Here is a 26,285-nt window from a genome sequence, read left to right as displayed (position 1 = left end):
CTTTTTTCTCCACCTCCCCTAAAAGCGTGCATTCCTTGAAGGAACCAATCAGTTGGCTCTAAACATGCTTCTCCACACCTCCATCCAATGAGAAACTAGTTTCTCTTCCCTCCCGTCTTTATGGGAGAAGTTCTGGGAACTCAGATTAATGACAAACAGGAATAACATTATATCTGTCACTCCCCCCTGAATGAACCAATCACTGTTAGGGTCTGAACCTCCAATAAATACAATAAATACAAGGCATCGTGCTTGTTGTCTTCACAGTCTGGGCTTCACAATGAAGGTGGCTTTGCTTCTTTTCCTGTTCTGTCTGGCTGAGGCTGATGACGTCCGCAATGAGTTCAACTTGAAAATCCAACAGCTGAAGAGCCAGTTCGAAGCACAAATTGCACGCTTAATGGATATCTACCTTTCAAACATGAGTGAGGTCATTTTAATGTCTACTCTGGTTTCTTTTGTGACTCTTTATAAGTTACTTGATTCAATATTTAGATATTAGATATTGATAAAACGTTCTGTGTTTTTTAAATTCCTTTTTGCAATTGTTTTCTATAATTTGTATATACTGTACATCATACTATAATTAGTAACCTCTGTTTGTTTGTCTGTTTGTAGTGGTAGGTGTTTGTAGTGGTAGGTGAAGCTACCCGGTTCTCCTCAGTGGCAGGACCAATTGCTCTGATTTTGCACACAGCCAATGACCATTACCATCTGAACTTAACTGTGAAGCCCGTTTTTCGATTTCATCAAATCTCAGCTTCTTATTAGCGTTTTTGTGTAAAACACTGTCGCCATGGCGTCGACCGGGTATGGTCTAGTTTGTATAAAAATGTTAATAATGAAATAAAATACAATAAAATAAAGTAATTGAAAAACACGCATTAGAAGAACAATATCAGTCACCAGAAGCAGGGGCATGTGTTTACAAGAATCTAACATGGTTAAATGGAGTTTGTATAGGAAGTGGGAGTGGCTGATAAAATGAATATTAAATATCTAAATACTGACTCAAGCAACTTAAAAAGTATCTGGGGTGAAACACAAAAGCCCGAGTAGACGTTAAAATATGTGAAATATATATTTTAGAGGCTACATGCTTTTTGGGCAAAACTTACTTATACTTGACTACTATGACTTATAAATGAAGGCTTCAAGAAGTTCTAAACGTACAATGTGGAATTTGTTTCAAATGTTTCATCATTTCACCAGTGGTGTAAAGTAACTAAGTACATTTACTGAAATACTTAAGTACACATTTGAGGTATTTCTTTTTTACTTTACTGGACCATTTCCAATTTTCACTTCTACTCCACTAAATCTCAGAGGCAAATATTGTACTTTTTACAGCACTACAATTATTTGATAACTTTAGTTACTTTGTAGATTTAGACTATTATTACAAAACATTAACCACTTCAATCCTGCATACATTCAATGGGGAATCCAAGCTAATAGAAACTGCAGGCTTTCAATTCCAATAACTTATTCAATTATAAGTTAGCAGGCTATAATAGCCGTTGTTCTAGTGTAAAAAAGCTTATTATTGAAATCTTGTTTGTAAAGAAAATACATGCCTAATGATGATGTCACTGGTAGGCGGGTTTCTGAACTGTCCACAGCCCTTCTCTGAGAAACAGAGTAGAACAAATGGTGCCATTTTATCATGAGCATTAATGAGGACCAATTGTATAAAGATAGGTTGAAAACAGATGAGGTCGTCCTTTTACCCATTAAGACCTGGAACGCATTTTTAGATTTCTTTGGGCTATTCAAAAATAGCAGATTTTGTATATCTGCTATTTTTGGAGATTTTTTTTTTAATATGTGCAAATCTTTGAATATATATATATATATATATATATATATATATATATATATATATATATATATATATATATATATATATATATATATACATTTTAACTCAAATCTTTGCTTCTGGGGGTCCCTGGAACAAAATATTTTGAGATGGGGGTCCGCGGCCATACTGTATATCATTTTGTTGGTCGTTTGAGAAAAAGTTTGAGAACTACTGATATTAACATAATTTTTTTCAAAAAATGGTTAGGATTTAGAAGACATTTGTAGAATCCCCAGAAGCAAAGATTTGAGTTAAAATGTTTGCTTTAAAAAATATGTATTTCAAATGTGTATACAAATTTTCAACATTGCTGATATACTGTACAAGCTCATAGCGTGGCACTCTGTGCCGCACTATGAGCTTGTATATCTGCTATTTTTGAATAGCCCAAAGAGATATAAAATGACACAGATCCTTCCCCGGTCTAAATGGGTTAAGTAAAACATGCAAGCACTTTTTTCACCTCTGAATTTCACTTAATTAATGAATTAATAATATTTTTTTCAGATATGGCTTCCAGACCGTCTGCAAGTGAAACCAAGATGGGAGAGCTCCAGACCAGACTGAGTGAGTGAGAAGCTAGTGGAGGAACTGCAGAAACACATAGAATATTTGTTTTTAAACCACAAAAAGTCTAAAAAGTCTGAACTGATGCTGTCAAGAATGATATTCCTCAGATACATATAGAAAGTAAATACATTTGAAAGTACTTAATATCTAATCTAATTTTAATCAGTATCTATAGTTAAAATTAGGGTATATTATTTGGTTAAAACTAATAGGTTTTTGTTAAAAGGTTAAAGCTCTTTATTCTGATGGTAATTATAGTGTTTGTTCAGTAACAGTGTTAAATAGCTCTATATTGTGATAGTAATCATTGCCATAGAGTGTTTGTTCAGTAACAGTGTTAAAGGGCATGAAGAACACTTTGGTAGAGGTTTGGGTTGTGTAGTTACCTTGCCATGATGTACTGTAACTCCAAGGTGGACAATAAATCAAAAATAATTGCTGCATTGATTAAACATTGATCATTGATCAAAATATGCTCCTCATTGACTTACTGTATATTGTACGGTTAAACAGCTCTCAAAGTCACTCTTTTAGCCGGTAAACAAACACACAAAAAACTGATCCAGACAATATAGAACATCACATTTGATTTTTTAATAAAAATGTTAACTTCCTGTTGATTTTGCCATTTGAATTAGTAAGAAAACCCAGACTGGATCCGAGGATCTGGATCTTGAAATTATAAAATCAACAGAAAGTTAAAATTTCTATTTTAGAAACAAACAGTACTGGGTTTGGTGATGTTCTATATTGTCTGAATCAGTTTTGATTGTGTTTGTTTACAGGCTAAAAGAGTGGCATTGAGAGCAATTATTTTTGATTTCTTGTCCACCTTTGGAGTTACATCAAGGTAACTACAAAACCCCCATACCTCTACCAAAGTGTTCTTGTCCTTTAAATAGCTCTTTGTTGTGCTATAGTGTTCAGTCAGAGGTGTCTCCATGTCTCTCCAGCCCTTAGGTAGGTGACAAAATATTAGCCAATCAGAGAGGGTACCCATTTATCAGCTTCATTTTTATAGTGTTCTAGTTCCAATCTGTTAATTTATTTGTGTAAAAACTTCCAATTTCACTTGTTCAATCTGTATTGTTCTCTATCCTGATTGGATTTTTTTTATCCCGACCTGATTGTTTTGCTCTGCTTAATAAAGAGCTGGAGAGACATGGAGACTGTTACTGAACAAACACTCTATAGCAATGATTACTGTCAGAAATTAAGAATATAAAGCTACAAAACAACTATATCCTCAAGTTGAAGTTAGGTAGTTTGAACGACATTTGAGGATCCAATGGAGTTAAGAGGTTTAGTCAGAAGTTTACGATTTTTAATACTTTTCATTCGTCTGTGAGTGAGTGGGAGTGGGTGTTCAATAGCACAGATGAAACAATGTAAACAAAAAAGTTGAACAATTGAGATGGCTGGTTTCTGCCCAACAGCGATGCATAGCTTCATAGACTTCATCAGTGGTGTGAAAAAAATGTGTTTTTTTTGTTTGTGTATACATTGTCTTTTCTATTAACAAGTTGGATTCATGTTAAGGTACACAATGTACTTTCAGACATTTAACCACTTAAACTGTCTATACCTAGTAAACTTGACCTTTGGCTCTGTACTTGGTCTGCTCTTTTTTCCCCTCTACACCAAACCTCTTTGCCTCGTAGATCTGCTGTTTTCTGCGAATCCTCCCACCAGAATAGGGATGTAAGGGGTTGATGTAAGGAGAAGAAAAAAATAAAATACTCCTATTACAAAGATTTGGTAGCCCCCCTGTAGTAACTGTTAGGACACCCTAGTGGTCCCGGGGCCCCTGTTGAAGACCCCTGAGGTAGGCTAAAGTGCACATTGTTTGAATATGCTTGGCACTTTGACATTTAAGGCCTAATATGTCAACAGTTGCTACAACCAGTTGCTGTTTGTTTGTTTATACATTGTCTTTTCTATTAACATGTTGGATTCATGTTAAGGTGTAATCTCAGACATACAGATAATAACAGATCTACAAGCTCACAACACGTCGAAACGCGACACACTGTGAGCTTGTAGATTTGTAATTTTCAAATAGCCAATGTACTGTATAGGTTTCAACTGGTTACACTGATTTTGATGCTGAACTAATTCTACTATGGACCCTCTGGAACCCCCTCAAGGACCCCAGGGGGTCCCAAGACCTCAGTTTGACAACCACTGTTCTAGAGCATTTTGTAAACAACTGGGCAGAGCCATGGTCAGTCCTTTCATGAGGATGAGGAGGGACTAGGACGGGTGGGTGGTCTTGTAGAAGTAGGTGGAGGGACTGGTTCAGGTGGGTGGTGCTAAGGTAGAAAACCAAGTATACTTAATGAACTGGTGGGTGCGTCCACATAAAAACATAATTTTAACACTTTCAGTACACTTTTCTTTAAAAAAGGGAAGAAAAATCACCATTTGATCCTTTGCTCAACCTTCACTCCCTTTCTCTGCTCGCTCTGCAGGGTCATCCTACAGAGCACCATGCAGACTGCTCTGTCTTTCTGTCTATGGTGCTGAAGAACCGGTCTGTTACGTGTTTGCTTCAGGTGGGGGCTCTAAAACCAATGCCTTGCTCAAGGTCACTGACAAGAGTTTCTCCTTAACATGCATGCGTTCTGGGGTGTGAGGAAACCCAAGTGAGCAGTGGGAGAACATACAAACTGCACACAGAATTATCCCAGTCAGGTGTTTTCAAGATAGCTATTATTTACATCGTTTATATGAATCGGGGGACAAGCCTGATAAATATTTATCTTACCTGGCTAAAAAGAGGGAAAACTCACAGACAATTGTTTCAATTAAGGATTCTGAGGGCAATATTACTTTTGAGACCAAAATCATTAACACTGTGTTGGCTGATTTTTATAAAAAACTATACACCGCAGAACAGAGTAATGATGCCCCTGAACTAATGGATGATTTTTTTCTCCAGTATTAACCTCCCTGTGATTTCAGATGAGCAGAGGACTATTCTAAATGCCCCTATCACAAAGGAATAGATCCTTACAGCCCTTACAAAACTTCAATCTGGTAAATGCCCTGGCTCTGATGGCTTTGGATGTGAATTTTTAAAGACATTTCAAGATTTATTGATCGATCCCTATTTGGCCATGTTAAATCACTCATTTGAAACAGGGATCCTTCCCCAGTCTTTGAGGGAGGCCAATATTACATTAATCCTTAAAAAAGGGAAATGCTCTGACGACTGCGGCTCGTATAGGCCTATTGCACTATTAAATTCTGATTTAAAGCTACTTTCAAAAGTATTGGCTCTACGTCTTGAGCAGTTTCTCCCTCTTATTATTAATATGGATCAAACAGGATTTATCAAGGGCCGGAACTCCTCTGATAATGTACGGAGGCTCCTTAATGTTATCCAATACATGCATAGCCGTAAAAAGGTCGGGCTGGTGCTCTCCCTGGACAGTCACAAGGCCTTTGACCGTGTAGGCTGGCCTTACCTCTTTCATACTATGGGTGTCTTCGGTCTGGGTGATACATTTATTAAGTGGGTTAAGATTCTGTACAATGACCCTCAGGCAGCGGTTCTTACAAACGGCCTTAGGTCTAAAAACTTCACTTTACAACGCTCGAACAGACAGGGTTGCCCTTTGAGTCCTTTGCTATTCGCCATCGCCATAGAACCGTTTGCCCAGGCCGTACGCCAGTCTCCTGTGGTCTCTGGGGTTCTGGTCGGAGAGAGGGAGCATAGGGTCACTTTATATGCTGATAATGTTCTTTTATTTTTAACCAGACCAGATCTCTCTGTCCCCGGTGTTATGGAAATTATTGACAAGTTCGGATCCTTCTCGGGTTTTAAGATTAACTTCTCCAAATCAGAGGCCATGCCACTGGGCTCCCTCCAGACTGTTCCGCGGGCCCCTGACCCGTTTCCATTTCGATGGTCCCCTGCTGGCTTTGTCTATTTGGGTGTCCATATAACTCCCCTATTTGAACAAATGTACAGTGCCAACTTTACCCCTCTTCTGGAAATTGTAAAGTCTGACCTTGACCGGTGGACATCACTACCACTGTCTTGGTTAGGTAGAGTGTCGCTTATTAAAATGAACATACTTCCAAGGTTATTATATCCACTCCAAATGGTTCCTATTTTTCTCTCAAGCAAGGTGGTTAAGATCATTGAAGGCTGGCTGAGCTTGTTTATTTGGAGCAAGCGACGGCCTAGGTTAAAACTATCAAAATTACAACTATCTGGCCCTGAGGGTGGTCTAGACCTTCCCAATATAAAATGGTATCAGGCAGCTGCACAGTTGCAATTTGTAGCGGCCTGGTTAAAGGGTGACCAACCTTCAATTTGGCTAGATATTGAAGCTGCACAGTGTGATTGTCCTCTCCGGAATCTCTTGTTCCTTACAGACCCTAAAACAGTGAAGAAATGTAAAAACCCTATTGGCTCCAACACGCTTAGGGCTTGGAGGGTGGCGAAGCTCCTGGAGGGCCGAGCCAAAATATCATCACCTCTCACCTCAATTCAGGGGAACCCAGCCTTCCCTCCGGGCCTTAATGACCTTGGGTTTAATTCATGGAAAGATGGTGGTATAACAACACCAGGGCATTTGTTTGAGGGTTCTTTGCTCATGTCATTTGATCAGATACAACAAAAATATGGTCTATCTCGCAAACATTTTTTAGATTTTTACAGGTGAGGGATTTCATTCTCAGGCGCACAACACTATCAACTAACATAGGCACCTCTCCAATTGAAAGGGCATTGACAATGGATTTTACAAAGGGTTTTATTAGCATTCTCTATGGCCTGTTAAGATCCAATACGACTGTTAACACCCTGGATACTAAAAGGAAATGGGAGAGAGATCTCGGGGTTGAAATTGCAGATGAAGTTTGGGATGAAATATTTGAAAATGCAAAGAAACTCTCTATATGCAATAGAGCCTGGTTGGTTCAGTTAAGAAACATACACCGATTACAGATCACTCCTAGCCTTCGCCATAAAATGAACCCTAATCTATCACATCTCTGTTTTAAATGTAAGATTGAAGAGGGAGACTATATTCACTGTATATGGTCATGTCATAAGATCGAACGTTATTGGCTGGGTGTTGTGCAGCAGTTGAATGTGATTTTCGATATGGAGTTTGAACCTGACCCTATGTGTTTGTTTCTGGGACTTCCTGATAAAAAGATTATTGACAAATTTCATAGACGCTTGTTTAATCTGTTAACCTATGCTGCGAGGAAAAATATTCTGTTGTCTTGGATTAATGAGAAACCACCAACAAAGAAAGACTGGCACAAAATAATCATGCAGTGCATGCCATTGGAATTTTTAACCTGCCTCCTACGTTCCACAACAGATGCTTTTTATAAAATATGGGACCCATATCTACATTTTATTTGTCCTCAATTGGCTGACACTTTAACGATAGGGTTCCTTAACAGGAGTGATTCCGCTGACCTTGATGTATAATGTCTAAATCCTTGCTTGTTTATTTTTTATTTTTGTCTTTTATTTTCATCTTTTCTGCTGTGGATGTTTGTACTGTGATCTATATTTCTTACTACTGATTGTTTTTGTTTTGTTCTTGGGGTAGTTACTCACCCATCTGTGTAATGTCAAGCACCAATCATGTATATATATATATATATATATATATATATATATATATATATATATTGTGTTATCTTTTGGTCCAATGTAAGTATGTGTAATCTATATTTGTATCCGTGTCCTTGTCCTTTTATAACGTGTCTGAGCTGAGCTGTTTGTCTTGTCTTGTTTTGTCTTTGTGTAAAAAAAGAAAAATCAATAAAAATACTATTGGAAAAAAAAAAGATAGCTATTATTTAGTCCTCCTGATAGATCTGCTAGCATGGATTATACTGTACTGTAATAATAAAAATTGACTTGCTGCAGTAGGTGTACATTTTTGCAATTAGTGGATCTCCTATTTTTATATTGTTTCCATACAGATCAGCTACAGACCAGTTTTGACCAGTTACAGACCAGTTTTGACCAGTTACATGATGACATGAAGATGAGGCACTGTGGTGAGTGAGACGTAACTGTTTTTATTGATTGTTATATGATGTTGTTCATTCATTTGTCATTAAGTTGAGGGAGAGAAAAAACAACAGTGTCCAACTTCATTGTTTTGTTGTTAGAATCACCTGGATGGCAGAAGTTTGACAGAGGTTGTTATTACATCTCTAATGAGAAGAAATACTGGGAGGAGAGCAGACAGTGGTGTAGAGACAGACAATCTGACCTGATTGTCATTAAGAGCAAAGAAAAACAGGTAGTGTGTGCATGTGTGTGTGTGTGTGTGTGTGTGTGTGTGTGTGTGTGTGTGTGTGTGTGTGTGTGTGTGTGTGTGTGTGTGTGTGTGTGTGTGTGTGTGTGTGTGTGTGTGTGTGTGTGTGTGTGTGTGCGCGTGTGCGCGTGTGCGTGCGTGCATTGTATCCAATTCCACTTAGTGGAGACACAAATATAGTTTACAGTTTGTACATTAGTAACCAGCAGCTTTTCTGTCCAGGACTTTGTTGCCAGTTTCAACAAGAAAGTGTGGCTGGGTTTGACCGACAGAGACAGAGAAGGATCATTCCAGTGGGTAGATGGAACACCACTGACCACACCAACGTAAGACTGATCATCTTCATTTTACCTCCATTTTTCTAAAGGGTATTAAATGTTTACAAATCTACTTCACTGTCACTAAGACATCTGATGTCTTCTCAAAGGGTGTGTAGAGGTACACTGACGTTTCATGAGCAGTGTTGGGCAGTAACGTGTTACTTATTAATATATTACTGTAATATTATAGTATTGTAATTTGAATATTATTACATTAGTGATCCAAGTACCAAGTAACCTTACGTTACCAGGCCCGGATTAACCCTTAGTGGTGCCCGGAGCTATACGACCCGTTTCGGTGCCTCCGAAACAGGCCGTGCCCGTGAGGCCATGCCTGTGCATGTCTTCACTTTACATGTATGGGTTGTATTTTGTCTGAGCTGCGGTGTGTCTGTGTCCAGCTGCATAGAGCAGCCCAGACCCAGAGCCATGGAGCAGTCCTTTCAAGGAACTAGGAGGTCACACGCGCAAATAGAACGTATCTACAAGCTATCAACACTTTGCGATGCTACATATTATTAGCTTGAAGATCTGTTCTTTTTAAACATGCACCATCGCGCAAAGTTACGAGCGCAGTTCTGATGAATTTACTGATGAATTGAGTACAATGGACCACAATGGAAACAAGCCCCCATGGGGCTTTTAGTGTTATCCTTTTGGCATAACCTTTGACTGTACTACCTGTATTGTTAACAATTGTGTTAATAAAGTATTCAATCAATCAATCAATCAATCAATCAATGACGCAGCCTACGTGCAGGTCTGTGGATTTATGGTCTGGGGCAGGTCAGTGTGTGGCTCAAACGAAGCCACTGCCAGGCATGCACAGTACACCCATACAGGAATACTTTCAACATTTGGAAGTATCGTCATTATTCAGAGTTTATTTCAGTCAAAGATACAAACATAGTTGTCCATGTTTGAGAGGCTTCATTGTGTTTAGTGCTGCTTTTAGGATGTGTTTGACTCCTCCTGTAAGGATATTAATTAATTCTTAACCGTCTGGCAGAAACCTTGTATCTCCATATTTTGACATCTTATATTTCTTTGTAAATGAACGCCCTACTTCATTATACAAGAGTGTCGCACAGCACAAAAGTAGTGAAAATAGCAGATTTACAAGCCCAAAATGCATTGTGGGCTTGTAGATTAGTTATTTTCACTATTTTAAAATGTTTTTAAAATAATAATAAAAAAGGAATGGTTTTGACACTGGGTTTCCACCCGACAGCAACAATATGGAATACGAAGAAAAACAGTAAAAGTAATATAAAGACCAACACACACAGGCGGTGAACGCCACGCGTCAAAACAGCCGTCCCCATTATTTTCAATGAACCTACCCAACACCGGCGCCGTCAGACGCGCCCCTGGCGCACGGTCATGCCTCGCCCGGCGCTCTGATACGCCGCTGTTCTATTCCCAGGCGTTGCCGTGTGTGATTTTATTTTTTTATGCACAATTATGTGTTCTATTGAAATAAAAAAAAATATTAACAAACATTAAATTAAACGACTGCCTGCATAGGGAGGGATAGTTCAATATTTTGTCCACGTGTTGGGCATTTAGGCTATCAATTCATAATTTATTTTGCTATTATATATGTTCCTACTTCTCCAGGTACTGGGTCCCTGGTGAGCCTGATTTTGAACGCATTGAGGCTGAAAAAGGCTTTTACCCTAATGCAGAAGAAGACTGTGTTGAGTATTATGATGGGTCTCAGTCTTCCTCTCCTAACAGAGGATGGAACGACCACCCGTGTTCTCTCTATGAAAAGTACTGGATCTGTGAAAGAGCTCTGTGGTGAAACCATCATGTTCACAATGTATCAGTTAGCTGGTGTGTTGGTACAGCTACATGATGGCTGTGTTTACATGTGGTAGTTTGTGTGTTTGGTTTAGTTTGTCTGCCTTGCATTTCTACCCAATATGCACTGTAGACATTATATTACAATTTATATTCATATTTTCATTATCTAGTTAAAGGGGAGCCAATAGAATGTGATTAACATTAATCTAACAGACATCTGTTCCATTTTAATACCATGTTTCATGCAGATTAATATAATATGTGTTCCGTTCTTAAAACAGTGTAAGAGAAGTTCTGCATCCATTTCTCACCAGTATTAAGCATTTTATTTCATTGTATTTGCCATTTAACTTTCTTATTGCTTGATTATGTGCTTTACATAATCACGTAAGCCCTATTTTATACTTTGCCTATTGGAAAATAGCAGATCTACAAGCTCATCGCAATGTGTTGTGAGGTTGTAGATCTGCTACTGGGCCACAATGAGAACAAGCTTCTATGGCTTTTTGTATTATTCTTTTAGCATCATTATAAAATCATACCACTGTACTATTTGCAAACTGTTAATAAAGTATTCAATAAATAAAATGCTATTTTTATTTTTAGGGTTAAGATTTTCCTCTCAATCATATTTTTTTCCTTCTGTGTTTAAATGTAAAGCACTAGCTACATGTTTTGTATTACAGGTGATATACAAAGTTGTATACAAGTTGTATTAATGTAGTAGTAGTAGTAGTAGTAGTAGTAGTAGTAGTAGTAGTAGTAGTAGTAGTTGTTTTAAAAACACATTCATGAGACAATGCTCTCTCAAACAGTATGTTTATAATCATGCAAGACAGCATATATCAATGTTTATAAAGTATAGGTTGTGGGCATATTGCAGATTATACATAAATACTATTCTCACGTTGAATTATTATTATATTGTATCTCTTAAAACAGAAGTATACAGAAGAACTGTATGTGCTAATTTGAGCATTAATCTCTCATGGAGCATTGAGCTTTGTTAACAACTTGGAAATGATAGCAGTACTCTAGCCCCACCTTGTGGTGGGTGAATGTTTCACTACTAGATGAAACAGAGTTCAGGTTTATTCAAATAGAAGTTGAACAGTACTTTTAGTTTAAAGTACCAAAAGTAAAAGTACTAGCTATGCAGAATGTCCCATCTAGAATGTGTAAAAGTCTTTTGAAAATAGCAGATTGTGAGCTTGTAGATCGGCCAAAGTTTAAATAGGGTTTAAGTGGTTAATGTATGTTTTGTAATAATAATCAAGATATACAAAGTAACTAGTCACTAAAGTTTTCAAATAATTGTAGTGGAGTAAAAAGTACAATATGTGCCTCTGAGATGTAGTGGAGAACAAGTAAAAGTAATGTGAATTGGAAATACTCCAGTAAAGTAAAAAGTACCTCAAAGTTGTACTTAAGTACAGTACTTGATTACAAGTACTTAGTTACTTTCCACCACTGATTCTACTCTAGCAGCAAACATAAAAAGCAGAGCCACAGTGCCCTCTAAGTTTGGGCAAAGGACCATCATGGTGGAATATTTTCCCTTCTGTAGCCTACTGTGAACTGATGGATGTGATTTATTTCCACATTTTCCTTGTTATATGGACCAGCTATTACTACACATCTGTGACAGGTAACATAACCTATATATTACATACTTATAACCGTTATTTACTGTCAGGCTTTAACAGTGAGTGGTCGGACACATACATTAACATTGTGTTTTACTTTAATCAGAGTACAATTCACACTGTTTAAATGTATTTATAACTCAGGATAGCCCACCGTCCAGCATTCACCCTGGACAGTGCAGAAATGTTATGGAAAATTACACAATAATCGTCAGGATTCCGAGTAGCCTTTGCCATGGATCACACAACGCTCGTCCGTCATGAGCGTCATGGCTGAACTTCAACCTGGTGTTTGCACGTTCTATCTTTTTGGTCTGTATATCTACATAAACGTTCATATTTCAAATATAAAGTGTTGACCTCATGGCCACGGATGTTACTATTATCTACAGGTCCTCAAAAGTACTTGTTTTTTCCGTATTGTCCAATGAAAAACATTTTAATCTGATTGGTGGCCATTTTCTCAGATTTTTTGCCATGCTTTCAACTATATGACCCTATCGGCTGGGAGGTGTATTGCACTCTGATACATTATAACTCTATGAGAAAATGGCCACCAATCGGATAAAACTATTTTTATTGAACAATACGGAATATACGGGTACTTCTGCTGGCCCGTACATAATTTTAACATCCGTGGCCATGAGGTAAGAACTTTATATTTGAAATATGAATGTTTATGTAGATGTACGAACCGTAAAGGGAGAAAGTGCAAAAAACAGGCTGAAGTTTCGTCATGACTGTCATGATACAGTATATGTAGGCAGCTTCAAGTGAAATGCAATTTGACCCATGGGGGTTTACCAGGCTAAATCTGGATGAGACATATTAGCCATGGTTCACATGACGCATGGGGGGGCTACACCCAGATATAAATAACACATGTTTATTAATAGGTTGTAGACAGTGGTGTAATTGTAACTAAGCTTGGTGTGGTGTAAAGTAACTACTGTAAGTACATTTACTCAAGTACTGTACATAGGTCAATTTTGAGGTATTTTTTACTTTATTGGAGTATTTCGAATTTTCTGTACTTTTACTTCTACTCCACTACACCTCAGAGGCAAATATTCTACTTTTACTCCACTACAATTATTTGAAAACTTTAGTTACTAGTTACTTTGTAAATTTTGATTATTATTACAAAACATACATTAACCACTTCAGCCCTACATACATTTCAGCGTTTGAAAAATGGCTGAAATGTATATAGGGCTCACAATGCCCACAATGCGACGCATTGTGAGCTTGTAGATCTGCTATTTTTGAACGATTTTTTAACACGTTTTAAACGTTTGAATAGTTCTGAAATGGGACTTTCTACGTAATGAGTACTTTAACTGTTGGCACTTTAAGTACATTTTGATACCAATACTTTTGTACTTTTAGACTATTGTATTGTGACAGTTGTGTGCAGTGATGCATGATGTTCGCCCTCCAACCGAGCACTGCCGTGGCACTCCAGAAATGGCAGGGGGTTCCCAAAGGATGTAGGGGGGTCCCCAGATGATTAGCTTAATGTGCAACAATGTTTTCTCACTCAACAGCAAACAAACCAACATACAGACAGTATAAGTGTATACAGGGTATCTGCACATTTATAAAGTTACAATTTAATGACTTTTAAGACCTTTTTAATACCAAATTGGCCAAATTGTCATATATTACATAAGAAAGTGGAAAACATAGTGAAAATCTAAGTCTATCTACAAGCTGCGCATTTTGAGCTTGTAGATCAGCTATTTTCACAATATTTATCTGTGGAACCGAGTCAAACTAAATGTAATGCCTACAATGCCAAGTGCTTGTCAGGGAGGGGGGTCCCTAGTTCAAATATGATTATTTTGGGGGGTCGCAGCCTGAAAAGTTTGGGGACCCTTGCTTTATGGGACCCCTGGAACACCTTCAAGGATCCCTCATTTAGAGAAGCAGTGGTTTAAGTAATGGACCCTCAGGTTTCATTATATACTATTCAAGCTAGCAGCATTATTGTCGGCGTGGCGGAGTGTGTGTGTGTGTGTGTGTGTGTGTGTGTGTGTGTGTGTGTGTGTGTGTGTGTGTGTGTGTGTGTGTGTGTGTGTGTGTGTGTGTGTGTGTGTGCGTGTGCGTGTGTGTTTGGCCGCCCGTCTGTTAACAGCTAATCTCCGGCACCGTTCTACTGATCAGCGTGAAACTGTGCTCACACACTATCTGGATGCCAGAGCAGAAACAGTCCAAACATCATATAAATCGGTAGACATGATCTCTATAGTCATGCGATCAAGACGGATGTCAGATTTTTCATATTCCATCCTTGGCTAAGATCTAAAGTTTGAAGGAGTGGCTCATTTTGAACAAAATGCCTTGAATCATGAACACAGCGTCCGATTGCCCTGTAAGGCTTAGGAAAAATGCCACCCCTTCACATTGGCCTATAAAGTGCCACCAGGAGGCCGATTTTTACTAAACACATTTCTTTATATTACTACACATTTTGTCCAAATATTGCGCAAATCGGTACACATTATCTCTATAGTAATGACTGAATTCTGAACATTGCTGGCCCACAATAACCTACCTGACCTGGTGGAGACCTACAGTATGTTCCTAGGAGCACTTTTTCTAGTTACATTATACATTATGTTTATATTTATATGTTATATTATATTATATTATGAGCTGTGACTAATATAGCTGACCCACAGCGTGTCGAAGCATGAGCAATCTACAACTAGCAGTCTTAATTAAATTCAGCCCTGCACACACACACTTCGGCTGCATCGCTTTAATAACCTTAATGTTTACAGTCGGAATAGTTGACAGCCCTACTTTGCAGAGACACATGCAAACAGCATACATCTATCTAAATAAAGATAAAATTAAACAAAGATGAACATCATTACACTAAAGCCATTTTGTTTTGTTTTAAGGCAATCATCGGGTAATTGGGTCCTCTCAGGCTGTGCTAGCCAAAGTTGGGGATGATGTGACTCTTCCTTGTCACATTGAGCCATCTGTCAACGCAGTCAAGATGACGGTGGATTGGTCGAGACCTGACCTGAAGCCAGCATATGTGCACATGTTCCAAGACGGACGTGAGATTATCCTTGTTCAGAATCCATTGTACAAAGGCAGGACGTCCCTGTTTGATAAGAAGCTGCCTAATGGTAACATCTCACTGAGGCTCTCCTCGGTGCGGCTCTATGATGAGGGGAAGTACGCGTGTTTTGTTGCAACCCTGAGAAGCAGCACTTGGATCCAGCTACTTGTTGGTAAGATTTGGTGCTCAAAACATGGATGAGCAGGAGAAAATCATTTTCACTAAATCGTTTTTCTTCCATAGCCCTTTTTAATTCCACTTCTCTAGATAATAGATAGAGGTTGGTTGGTTTGTTTGTTTGTTGGCCCAACCCGATCTCACACAACTTAGTATAGATTGCACGGAGTGTCATTTCGTGCATAGACAACTGGAAAACCCGAAAAGCCGTGCATAGCCGCCTCACATCTCCCCCATTGACTAAACCATTTCGGAGACGCAGTCTCAAGCGAACTGGAGCCATGTGAGGGACCACGAGTGAGCTAAAGCGAACGAGTTGCCGCCCCGAACGTTGCGACGTTCGCTTGAGCCTACTCAACGCCGTTTGAGTTATGTACCGATAGGCATTGTACATTTTTTTGTAACCGGTTACGCCCACCGTGGGACTCTTTTTTCAGGTTTTCTAGGCGACTATGCATGGAATGACGTGCACTGGGTCCGTGCAATGTATACTAAATTGTGTGAGATCAGGCTGGTTGGCCGGTTGATAATCATGTTTATTTATTTTTGCAGGGGCAGTGTCTCAGCAGGTGATCACTTTAAATGGACCAAAAGATGGTGGCTTATCTTTGACATGTGATTCTGGGTGCTGGTATCCACAACCTGAGGTGTCTTGGCTGGACAGTGAAGGAAACCTCATCTCTAATCAATCCTCAGTGACAGACAACAATTCCCAACACTGTTATGTTGTCCAGACGAATGTTACAGTGAGGCAAGCCGGACGTGTGACCTGCAGAGTTCACCTTCCACACATCGACCACACTGATGAGATACACACTGTCATCTCAGGTAATTAACATTTCCATCAGTCTTTAAGACCTTGAGGAACCTCTGACACCTCCTTATTGTAAGACTGCATTAAGTTGGTGCCAATACTCGATATACATTATGTAAATACTCCAGTGAAATGAAAAAAAGAAAAAAAAAAAATCTTTTGACTAAGAGGGGTACATGTCACAATTCTCCAAATCAAAGACTACAAAGACTGAAAATACAAAGTCTGTATTGCGATATCAGGACCATTATTATGACGAAAACATAATTTCCGGGTCTTTCAGATTGACTAAGAATAGCTTTCAAAGTTTTTAACAATAATGCCTCAAATCATGAACGCAGAATGCAATTTCCGTGAAATTTTGCACACACATTCTCACTAGGCCGAGGACATTTTTCAAATCAGCCTCATGGTGGCGCTATAACAGGCCGATTTGTGTTTTTACCTATAACTGCACCGAGCTGTGTAAAACTTTGTATGTGCCAAGGAAAAACCTTTGCCTTTTATAGCGCCACCAGCAGGCCGACTTATGTAAAACACATTTTTGGATTAAGCCTTCAGATTTTATCCAAATTTCACACACATCGGTACACATGATCTCTATTAGTCATGTGATCAAGATGGATGTATTTGATTTTTCATATTCCATCCTGGCCAACATTGACATCTAAAGTTTGCAGGAGTGGCCCGTTTTCAACAAACTGCCACAAATCATGAACGCAGTGTCCGATTGCGGTGGAACTTTGCATGCAGATTCGCACTACGTTGATGAACAAATGCCACACTTTTAACATTGCCCTATTACAGTGCCACCAGGAGGCTGATTTTTGCAACACCTTTCTTTTTTATATAACTCCTACAAATGTTGTCCAAACATCATGCAAATCGGTACACATTATCTCTAGAGTCAAGTGAGCAAGATGGTTCCATCCGCTTTTTTATATTCCATCCTGATTGGCGAAATTCCGAACATTGCTGGCCCACAATGACCTTCCTGACCTGGCGGAGACCTGTGCTCCGATGAGCACTTTTTCTTTTTCTTTTTCTAGCATTATTTCTTACTCCTAGCTGAATCTTTCTGTATCTATCCTGTGTCACATTACTGCTGTCCTGCCATGACAACTGCATACAGGTCTATCTATCTATCCGTCCGTCCGTCCGTCCTTCTTCTTAATATCACTGTTGATTTGCTTGATTTAATTTTATAATGTTGACATTTGTGTCATGGCTCACTGTCTTACAGATAATATCATTCAAACTGGCAGGCATGACCTTAAGGATCCTTCAGTGACTCAACTAACTGGAGGAGCTTTAGCAGGAATTATTATTGCAATCATCCTCGTGGTGGTGCTAGCAGCAGCGATGTGCTGGATCACATACCGTAAGTCTTCAACTGATTGGTTGACTACTTCATTTTCCAAATCTGTACGTGATACATCCATCCATGTATCTATCATGATAAAATGTATAGTTCAAAATGATTAGTGAATCCACACTGACCAAACAATGTCTTGCATCTCAGTACACAGCTGAATGCATTCATGCTAATTCTGGTGTCAATCTGTTACGCTATCAATCTGTTCAGACCCAGATACATCACTAGGACACATTTGTGTTTGTGCCTGCGTGTGTGTGTGTGTGTGTGTGTGTGTGTGTGTGTGTGTGTGCGAGCGAGCGAGCGAGCGAGCGTGTGCGCGCAAACGCATGTGTGTGTGTGTGTGTGTGTGTGTGTGTGTGTGTGTGTGTGCATGCATGTGTAGTATGTTTTGCATATATGCAACTTTTGACTCTTTAAATGCATGAGTAACAAGCAAATGTAACTATAATATGAATCCAATATTTCTTGTTTTCTCAGATAACGCAGGGAAGCAAAATGGTGAGAAGCTGCATCTTCTAACATTTCTTTATTCAAGAAATGCACAATTATGTTTGCAAGAGTTAACATTATATATATATCTGCTATCCTGTCCCCTCTATAGAACAGGAAGAAATTCAACCTGTAAGTAAGTACAACAACCATCCATCTATCTGAAATGTATCAAGTGTGTGTGTGTGTGTGTGCGCGTGTGCGCGTGCGTGCGCGCGTGCGTGTGCCCGTCTGTCTGTGAGCAGCTAATCTCTGGCACTGTTGGCCCGATCACAGCAAAACTGTAATATAAATGCAATATTTCATGTCGTTTCAGATGACGCAGGGACGCAAAGGGGTGAGAGGCTGTAACTCTAACATTTGTTTATGCAAGAAATGTACAATTATGTTTGCGAGAGTTAACATTATATGTAATATCTGCTATCCTATTCCCTATAGAACAGGAAGAAATTCTGATTCAACCAGCACGTAAGTACGACATCCATCCATCCATCTATCTGAAATTCATGAAGCGTTTGTAAAGTTCATAAACCTTTTGAAGTAACTAGAAGCTCGGCCCTGCTACGCAGGGCCTCGCGTCTAGCCCGCCGCCACGCCCATGTAGCGCCCGCGGCCACTTGGCAGCGCATATAAGTGGCGTAGCGTCCTGAGAGCCAGTGGGGCCGTGGCTCGGTCAGTGAAGACCCTGTAGCGCGGATGATATGTGGCATAGAGGGGCAGATTTTAAATCTCCAGAGGAAACATCCGTGGGCTACCATTGGTTCAGCGATGTGTGCGGTCGCCCTGCGGCCCCTCCTCCTCCACCAATGTGCAGTATTGAGAGCCCTGACGTCACAACATTTGGAGCGATGGGCACTGCACTCTGGTTGGTTAGGGTACACCTAGGGTCCAGGTAGAACCCAGTTAAAGCCTGCATGGGCAAACCCAGTTAGGACCCGCCTTGGTCCCACATAAACGTGGCTAGTTGGGGCCCACCTAAGGGCCAGGTAGAAGCTACTTATAGCCCGCATGGGCATCGCAGTTAAGACCCACCTCGGCCCCACATAGAATTGCCATAGAAGTGTGTGTGCACAGTTGCGCTGCGATCAAGGCAACGATGCGGGAGATTAGCTATCCACAGACGGACGGACAGGGGATAAAACATACTCTCGCGCCATGTCTTTCGGCCTGGCGGAGACAATAAAAACGCTAAAGTAAAGGAAAGGACCATTACTGCAACAAAAGTAGTCAACAAACTATACTATAAAACATTGGGCACATTGTCAAATAATATAAGAAAGAGGCAAACATGTTGAAAATAGCCGATCTACAAGCTTACAACGCCTCAGTCTCAACGTGAGGCGTTGTGAGCTTGTAGATCTGCTATTTTCACAATATTGACTTATGGAACGGAGTCAAACAAAATGGGGGGGTCCCCAGTTCAAATATGATTATTTGGGGGGGGGGGGGGGGGTAGCCACTGCCCTAATCGGACCGAAATGAGCTGAAATTACTACATTACCATAATGCAGCCTAAACGTGCGTTGCACGGGGCGGTCCTGCCATTATGTTAGTTACTGGAGTTGCTGTGGAGCTACACCAGAAGACACACAAGGCCACAACATACGGGAGGCATGCGTTAATCCGACAGACCTTTTCTCCGACTATGTGGCATCCGCGTGCGGTTAGGGTTAGGGTGCGGGTTTGGTTCGGGTTTAGTATTGGAAACGTCGGAGCGCTGCGCTGTCGGAGGAATACAATGGACTAACGGAGCAGCAATAATAACATTTACCGCACGAACGTGCATTGTTGACAAAGTGATTGCACAGCCGCTGCAGGCATGACAACCACGTTAGCGTTAGCTACATGCCAACTATCACAGCGCCCTGTCCGTCGTCGCTGCGACTGACTCTGATGGCTACAGCCATAGATATATAAACACTACAGCAAGCTCTCTGAGATGCCATTGTCTGGAAACTGCTCTTAGCGTGACACGACCAATGAGAGTGAGCGCTTTCGTTGTTGCTAAGATACGGTGCATGGCACACGGCGTCTCTGCCCCATAGCTTGTAGATCTCTCACACATGATTGGCGTAGGCTGCGTTGCCAGGTCTGACTTTTTGTATAAGCAATGGTCGGCGGATTTTTTGGCGCTTTTGGTGTCGTTCGCATAGTGCGCACGGCAGCGCTTGTTTCGCGCACGTCAGCGCGACGTGGCAACGGACGTGGCAACGTGAAAGGGTGGTCACTGTTTCGCAGATGATGATTGGCTGGTGAGATTGACCACCCGGAAGTAAATTGCGAGCAGACACTTTATGACACTTTATGATTATTAGAAAAGGAGGCACATGTGAAGGTTGAAAAATGAAAATTAAGTAGAATTACTTATATACTTTTGCATGAGCGATTTTTGTAGCAAGTTGGGAGTAAAATGGAGCAGTGCTTTGGCCGTGAGTTGTTCCTTAGTGGTTGAGGTTCCAAAGGCGCACGGCTCTCTGATTGTATTGTTGGGATGTGAACTGCCTCATATGTAAAACAAAGCACTGGTTCTTTTTTATGTGATTTTATGTATTGTATATAACATCATCATCAATTATTTTCCTATGTTAAGAGCACAGAACCCCTATTTGTAACTAGACCTTTCAGGATGGGAACCCCTTTTGGTGTTCTTGTTGCTATGTACAGTATATAGCAACATACATTTGTTGTAATTTTTGAAAAAAATATTTGAAGTTTTTCAGAAAACTTTTAGAAGGCGTTTTTAGAATCGGTCTCAGGTCTAAATGTGATAACACAGTTTGTGTTGCTACTCCTACCAATTTTGTCCAAACTTCACCCAGATTGGTACACATTATCCCTGAGGTCATGTCATCAAGATGTATCTGAAAGCCAATCGTATAGTCAAACAAAACAGAATTTGAAAACCTGACAAAGTTTTCAGGAGGGGCACGTTTGCACATACAGTAATGCCACAAGCATGGCTGGACCCATTAGTGAGAACATTTGAACGCACACTCCAAGTAGGCCAAGGAAGAACCTCCATTCAAAAGTTTTTTTGTCCTGATATAGCGCCTCCATGAGGTCAATTTTAGCTACCTGGCCTGGTGCAGACCTGTGCTTCGAGGAGCACTTTTTCTAGTTTTATACAACCTTTATACCGATACATTTCTCTTGTTTTGTTTGCCAGATCCTTGTATGCCGCACCCTGATGTGTTTTGTGACGGCTGTGTTGTAATGATTAAGGGGACCAGGTATAAGTGTACAGTGTGTCCTCACTATGACCTATGCTCTGGCTGTCAGTCCACTGGGCTTCATGAGGAACACCTTCTGACGTCCATCCAGTCCCCATAACAGGTTAGAATATAATCATTGCTGTTGGCAGAAACCATTGATTTAAACACTGACTTCAATTCACTGTGTCATACAGTTTGACGTCTGTAAAAAACGTTTGTTTTTGTATATTACAGACAGCACACTTGTAAGGTTGTACATGCACTGCAGAATCATTTATGTTTTGTTTTTCACAATAGGTAGGCTAGGCCTATACCATTTATTTATCTATTTTGATTCACAATTAATTTAATGTTGAGACATTTCTATTTTAAGGAGAGAACATTATAAATGAGAAAATAAGTTCAAAGGCACGGCAAATGTATTTGTACTACAGATTGCACCGCCGACCCGACCAATATGTCTGAGTCATACAGTAGTGTCAGGGGCTTTGTCAGAGTCCTGCTGTACCAGTCTGTCTGTCCCCCTTTTGTGGCCTAGAATTTAATTGAATCGAATCGTGAAGATGCACACCTCTACGTTTGTAAGTGTTTTGTGTCTTGGTTGGCTAGCTTGCAGGGTCACACTATTCCTCAAACAAGATTAGACCATTTAAAATCCAGTAGAGAAAATGAAAAGAGTTGTCAGACAAAGGATAGGCGTGTTCTCTTCATCAAATATGAACCATACCTCATTTTAAGATGATGGATTGGGCTCAATTGCGTGTGAAAATGACAACTGCAACTCGTTGTAAACTATCGATGATGCCAGTTGTAAGATAGGGCCCGCACTGTAAGCTCTAGTCAAGAGTGCAGACCAAAACACATGAATTTCTTCAAACAATAACTGTCCCTTCCTCTCTTGTGTTTCAGACATGAATAAATCGATGGATGAATACAAAGAGAGACTGCTGAGCCTCAGACTGTATATGCATAAGAACTCTCTCCCTATGGTCCTGTGTCGGCCCTGGTCTTGTGTGTGATTACAGTACGTCCATCTGTGTCCGATGCGTTTCTGTTTGTCTGGTAGATTATGTATTTATTTGTCACATTGTGCTGCTGTAACGCCTCAATTTCCCTTCGGGGATTAATAAAGTATATCTCAACTCATCTCAAAATATAAACAATGGCTTAAATCATCTCAAGCAATTATAAAATGCACTGTGCATGTTTTTATCATCATCATCTGCCTCTTCACCAAAGGTATGCCTCTTGGCATAATAGGATGAATGCATATTGTTCAGTCCATTCCTCTTTGAATTGCCGATTTTCAGTGTACTGTGTGATTGATTGATTGATTGATTGATTGATTTATTTATTGACAATTTGCACATAACAAAACAATGTACACAGGGAATAGTCAAAAGGATAGACACAAGAAAGCCAGAAGCTTATTTCCATCGTGGTCCTGTTGATCTTGGTGTGGGTGCGGGCGTGCGTGCGAGTATCTGTATGTGTATGCGTCCATGCGCGCGCGCGTGTGTGTGTGTGTGTGTGTGTGCGCGCGCGCGCGCGCATGTGTGTGCGCGCGTGCGCACATGTGCGCGGGGGGGGGGGGGGGGGGGGGGGGGGGAATACGAACCCTAATTAAAAAATGTACTTTAGGTTGCACTGGTAGTGAGCCATCTCTTAAGGGAGAACTTAAAACCAGCCATGGAGCTAGTGGTCTTGATGTTTGTGTGCAGTTCGTTCCATGCCTCTGTTGCAGTGTACAGGAATGAACTTTGGCCCATGCAGCTGCTAAATAGGTGAGGCACAAAGTTAGTGGAGCTTCCTCTGGTTGAGTACCTATGTACTGTGCTGACCTTGGTGAAATAATCATCTAAGTACTTAGGTGCAGCATTATTTATGATCCTGTGGACCATACACATTTTTATTTGTATTACTCTTTCCTCGACTTTGAGCCTTTGAGCCACTTGAGGCCACTTGAGGCTGTTGAAAACTAAAAAACTAGACTAACATGTTAGTGAGGGACTAGTGGAGGAGAGATCCAGTAGATTGAGTAGAACTAAAAGACAAGTCATTTTATATAAGAAAAAGATGTATTTTTGGGGATTAAAAAAAATCCCAAAAAGTAGCACATCCAAAATTTCAAATGAATGGAGGACAAAGTACTCACATTTCCAAATGTTTTTATTGGCACACACCAATAAATGAACACATTTATTGGTGTGTGCCAATGAAAAAAAAAGTGATACCTTTTTGGGATTTTTTAAATTCCTACTTTTGATGTATACAAGTCATTTTATGGTGGTCCCGCTCGGGTGTTGCTCGCTGAAAATAGCAGCTCTACAAACTCACATCGTGTCGCAGCACGACGCGTTGTGAGCTTGTAGATCTGCTATTTTCAGCGAGCAACATCTATTTTCAGTATGCAACCAAGATCAGCCATTACATCAAGGCCAACCAAAATACATTTTACAAAATACAAAACTAGACGAAAACTAAAACTTTTCGGATGACTAAAATATGACTAAAACTAAATGAAATTGTATTCAAAAGACCATGAACCAAAATTAACACTGGGACAATGCTGAACATGAAGAGTGAACAGTGTGATCTGCTTTTAAGGCTGTGAATGATTTATTTATTTTGGCTCCCTCTAATGTCCTTTGTGTGTCATACCGCCCCCCCCCCCCAAACAAAACTTCATTAATGGACTGACTGAAGTTTTTGTATTAAAAATAGATTGTGTTAGTAGTCTGTCTGTATCATTAACAGATTTACACCTGCTTCAATTCATCTAAGTTTGCCTTTCATTATTCCTGCTATTGACTGTTTGTTGTCCTGCTCACAGAGCAGCTGTAAACTCTCTCTTCTTAATTTCTCCCTGGACCACAGTGGAGTGGCCAGAGCAGCAGTTTGATGCTTTGATCACATGTGTTAGTCATTAGCTGAGTTGGCAGTTTGTTTTCCTGTCAAAGTTATGTTTATGAGAAATAGCTTATTTTTTTTTGTTTAATTATTTTTCATTCTTTATTAATAAAATTGCCATTGTTGCTGCTTAACTTCTGTGTTTCCCCTTTATTTGTTGTGGCCTAAGGCTAAGCAACACCGTAACCACTTAAAATCTTAAACCCTATACATTTTTGTTTATCGAGTCCCCCAGAGGTACATACTTCATCTGGTTAAAAATACTGTTGAAAACACACTGACTCACATCTACTGGACAAGATGTGAGTCAGCCCCCCGCACATATTAGTGTTTTCTGCAGTGCATGTAAAGAGGAAGTGAATGTAGCAGCAGTGATATCCTGTCCATGAAAAAGAGCTAACGGTAACAGGCCTGTCTGGGGGGCGCAGGGGTGACTGTCCCCAAGCAACAAAACACACACACACACAAACGCACACACACACACTGCCTGCAAAGTCACACTGCCTTTAGTAGTCACAAGAACAAAGCATCCATCACTTACACTGTGCCCTCCTTTCTGCAGAGCACACACAGCTTCTCTCTTATATTCTGGGGTTTATTCTGATGAAAAAGATGTTGATTTGAATGTTGGCATCTCTAGAATGAGAAAAGTCTCCCCTGGATGAATTAGGAATGGCCCCACAGATCAGACATTATTAGCAGGGTGGATACTGTAGGTTTTGGAGAACAGTGAGGGCTTGATAAGGCCTGTATATTCTCTCTGCAGATCGGTAACTGTATTTCACGCTCTGGTATATTTGTGGCAGGGGTCATCGGACATCAGTGGGTATTTGTGGCAGGGGTCAGAGGGCATCATAGGGGCCACACTCTTCAAAGATAAGCCTCCTGACTTAATTACTGCCAAAGGTCAAAACGGCACAGAGCCAGTGTAGTGACAAATCACAGGAAACTTTGAGTCTCTGGTAGGAGCATAGACCGTAAAAATGAACGGACAAAGTGACGCCATTGGTTTCTACACACCGTAAATGAAGCCTATTTTTCAGCGATTTCAAATCCGCCATATTTCTATATCCGGTCCGAAATGCTAACGGAAATGGTGTGGGATCCTGACATTTTAAAATGTTGATGAATTGACTATATGAGAAAAAGGTGTGTTTAGTTTTAGTGGAGGACAGTCCTGTTTGTCTGGACACTGTTATTGGACTCCACTACTAAAGGTCACATGGCCCTGCATTCACATGCACACACCCACACATGCACGCACCCACGCACACCCACGCACGCGTGCACGTACGCACGCGCACATGCACGCACACACTCACATAGACAGCCCAGCCAGGTTGTGCGTGTGACTTCAAAACATTTGCAAAATATCTTTTTAAGCACAACATACTGTCACTGGAGCCATGTTTAAAACATCAACATCATACATTAAACCGTGCTTTACATTAAGAGGTTTTTAGGGTGTGTGTGTGTGTGTGTGTGTGTGTGTGTGTGTGTGTGTGTGTGTGTGTGTGTGTGTGTGTGTGTGTGTGTGTGTGTGTGTGTGTGTGTGTGTGTGGTTTAGGCTAGCGTCTAACCAAAGGAAATGCGCTCTTCAGCCAACAAGAAGCAGAGTGTGTGTGTGGTTTCATGTGTTATAGATCTTCGGTTTTCTCTTCTGGTTTATTACTGTACGTATGTGTCTGTTCACTTGGGGTGCTTTCTGTAAATGT

At 40.2% G+C, this 26,285-nt stretch overlaps 2 protein-coding genes across 3 annotated transcripts; both read left to right on the top strand.

The window, feature by feature from the left end:
• The first annotated feature begins 207 nt into the window (after nucleotides 1-207).
• LOC311035418 (hepatic lectin-like) lies at nucleotides 208-11,398 on the top strand. The gene is made up of 6 exons (XM_084043599.1): nucleotides 208-425; nucleotides 2,372-2,431; nucleotides 8,396-8,473; nucleotides 8,588-8,721; nucleotides 8,959-9,062; nucleotides 10,677-11,398. The coding sequence occupies exons 1-6, from the start codon at nucleotides 281-283 to the stop codon at nucleotides 10,861-10,863; spliced, it is 708 nt and encodes a 235-aa protein (XP_083899725.1). The 5' UTR covers nucleotides 208-280; the 3' UTR covers nucleotides 10,864-11,398.
• A 984-nt stretch (nucleotides 11,399-12,382) lies between these two features.
• LOC311034925 (butyrophilin-like protein 2) lies at nucleotides 12,383-23,124 on the top strand. 2 transcript variants are annotated; one of them, XM_084042953.1, is made up of 10 exons: nucleotides 12,383-12,513; nucleotides 15,421-15,762; nucleotides 16,320-16,595; nucleotides 17,825-17,962; nucleotides 18,437-18,457; nucleotides 18,561-18,584; nucleotides 18,765-18,785; nucleotides 18,887-18,916; nucleotides 21,615-21,781; nucleotides 22,570-23,124. In XM_084042953.1, the coding sequence occupies exons 1-9, from the start codon at nucleotides 12,447-12,449 to the stop codon at nucleotides 21,776-21,778; spliced, it is 1,083 nt and encodes a 360-aa protein (XP_083899079.1). In that variant the 5' UTR covers nucleotides 12,383-12,446; the 3' UTR covers nucleotides 21,779-21,781; nucleotides 22,570-23,124. The 2 variants fall into 2 exon arrangements, with proteins under 2 accessions (XP_083899079.1, XP_083899080.1); XM_084042954.1 differs by lacking the exon at nucleotides 22,570-23,124 and having other exon boundaries at nucleotides 18,561-18,580; nucleotides 21,615-21,748.
• The last annotated feature ends 3,161 nt before the right edge of the window (nucleotides 23,125-26,285 follow it).

This window comes from Gymnoscopelus microlampas, assembly GCF_963454915.1.
Source record: "Gymnoscopelus microlampas genome assembly, chromosome: 19".
In the NCBI taxonomy this organism is placed as follows: domain Eukaryota; kingdom Metazoa; phylum Chordata; class Actinopteri; order Myctophiformes; family Myctophidae; genus Gymnoscopelus; species Gymnoscopelus microlampas.
This window is presented reverse-complemented; position numbering and strand designations above follow the sequence as displayed.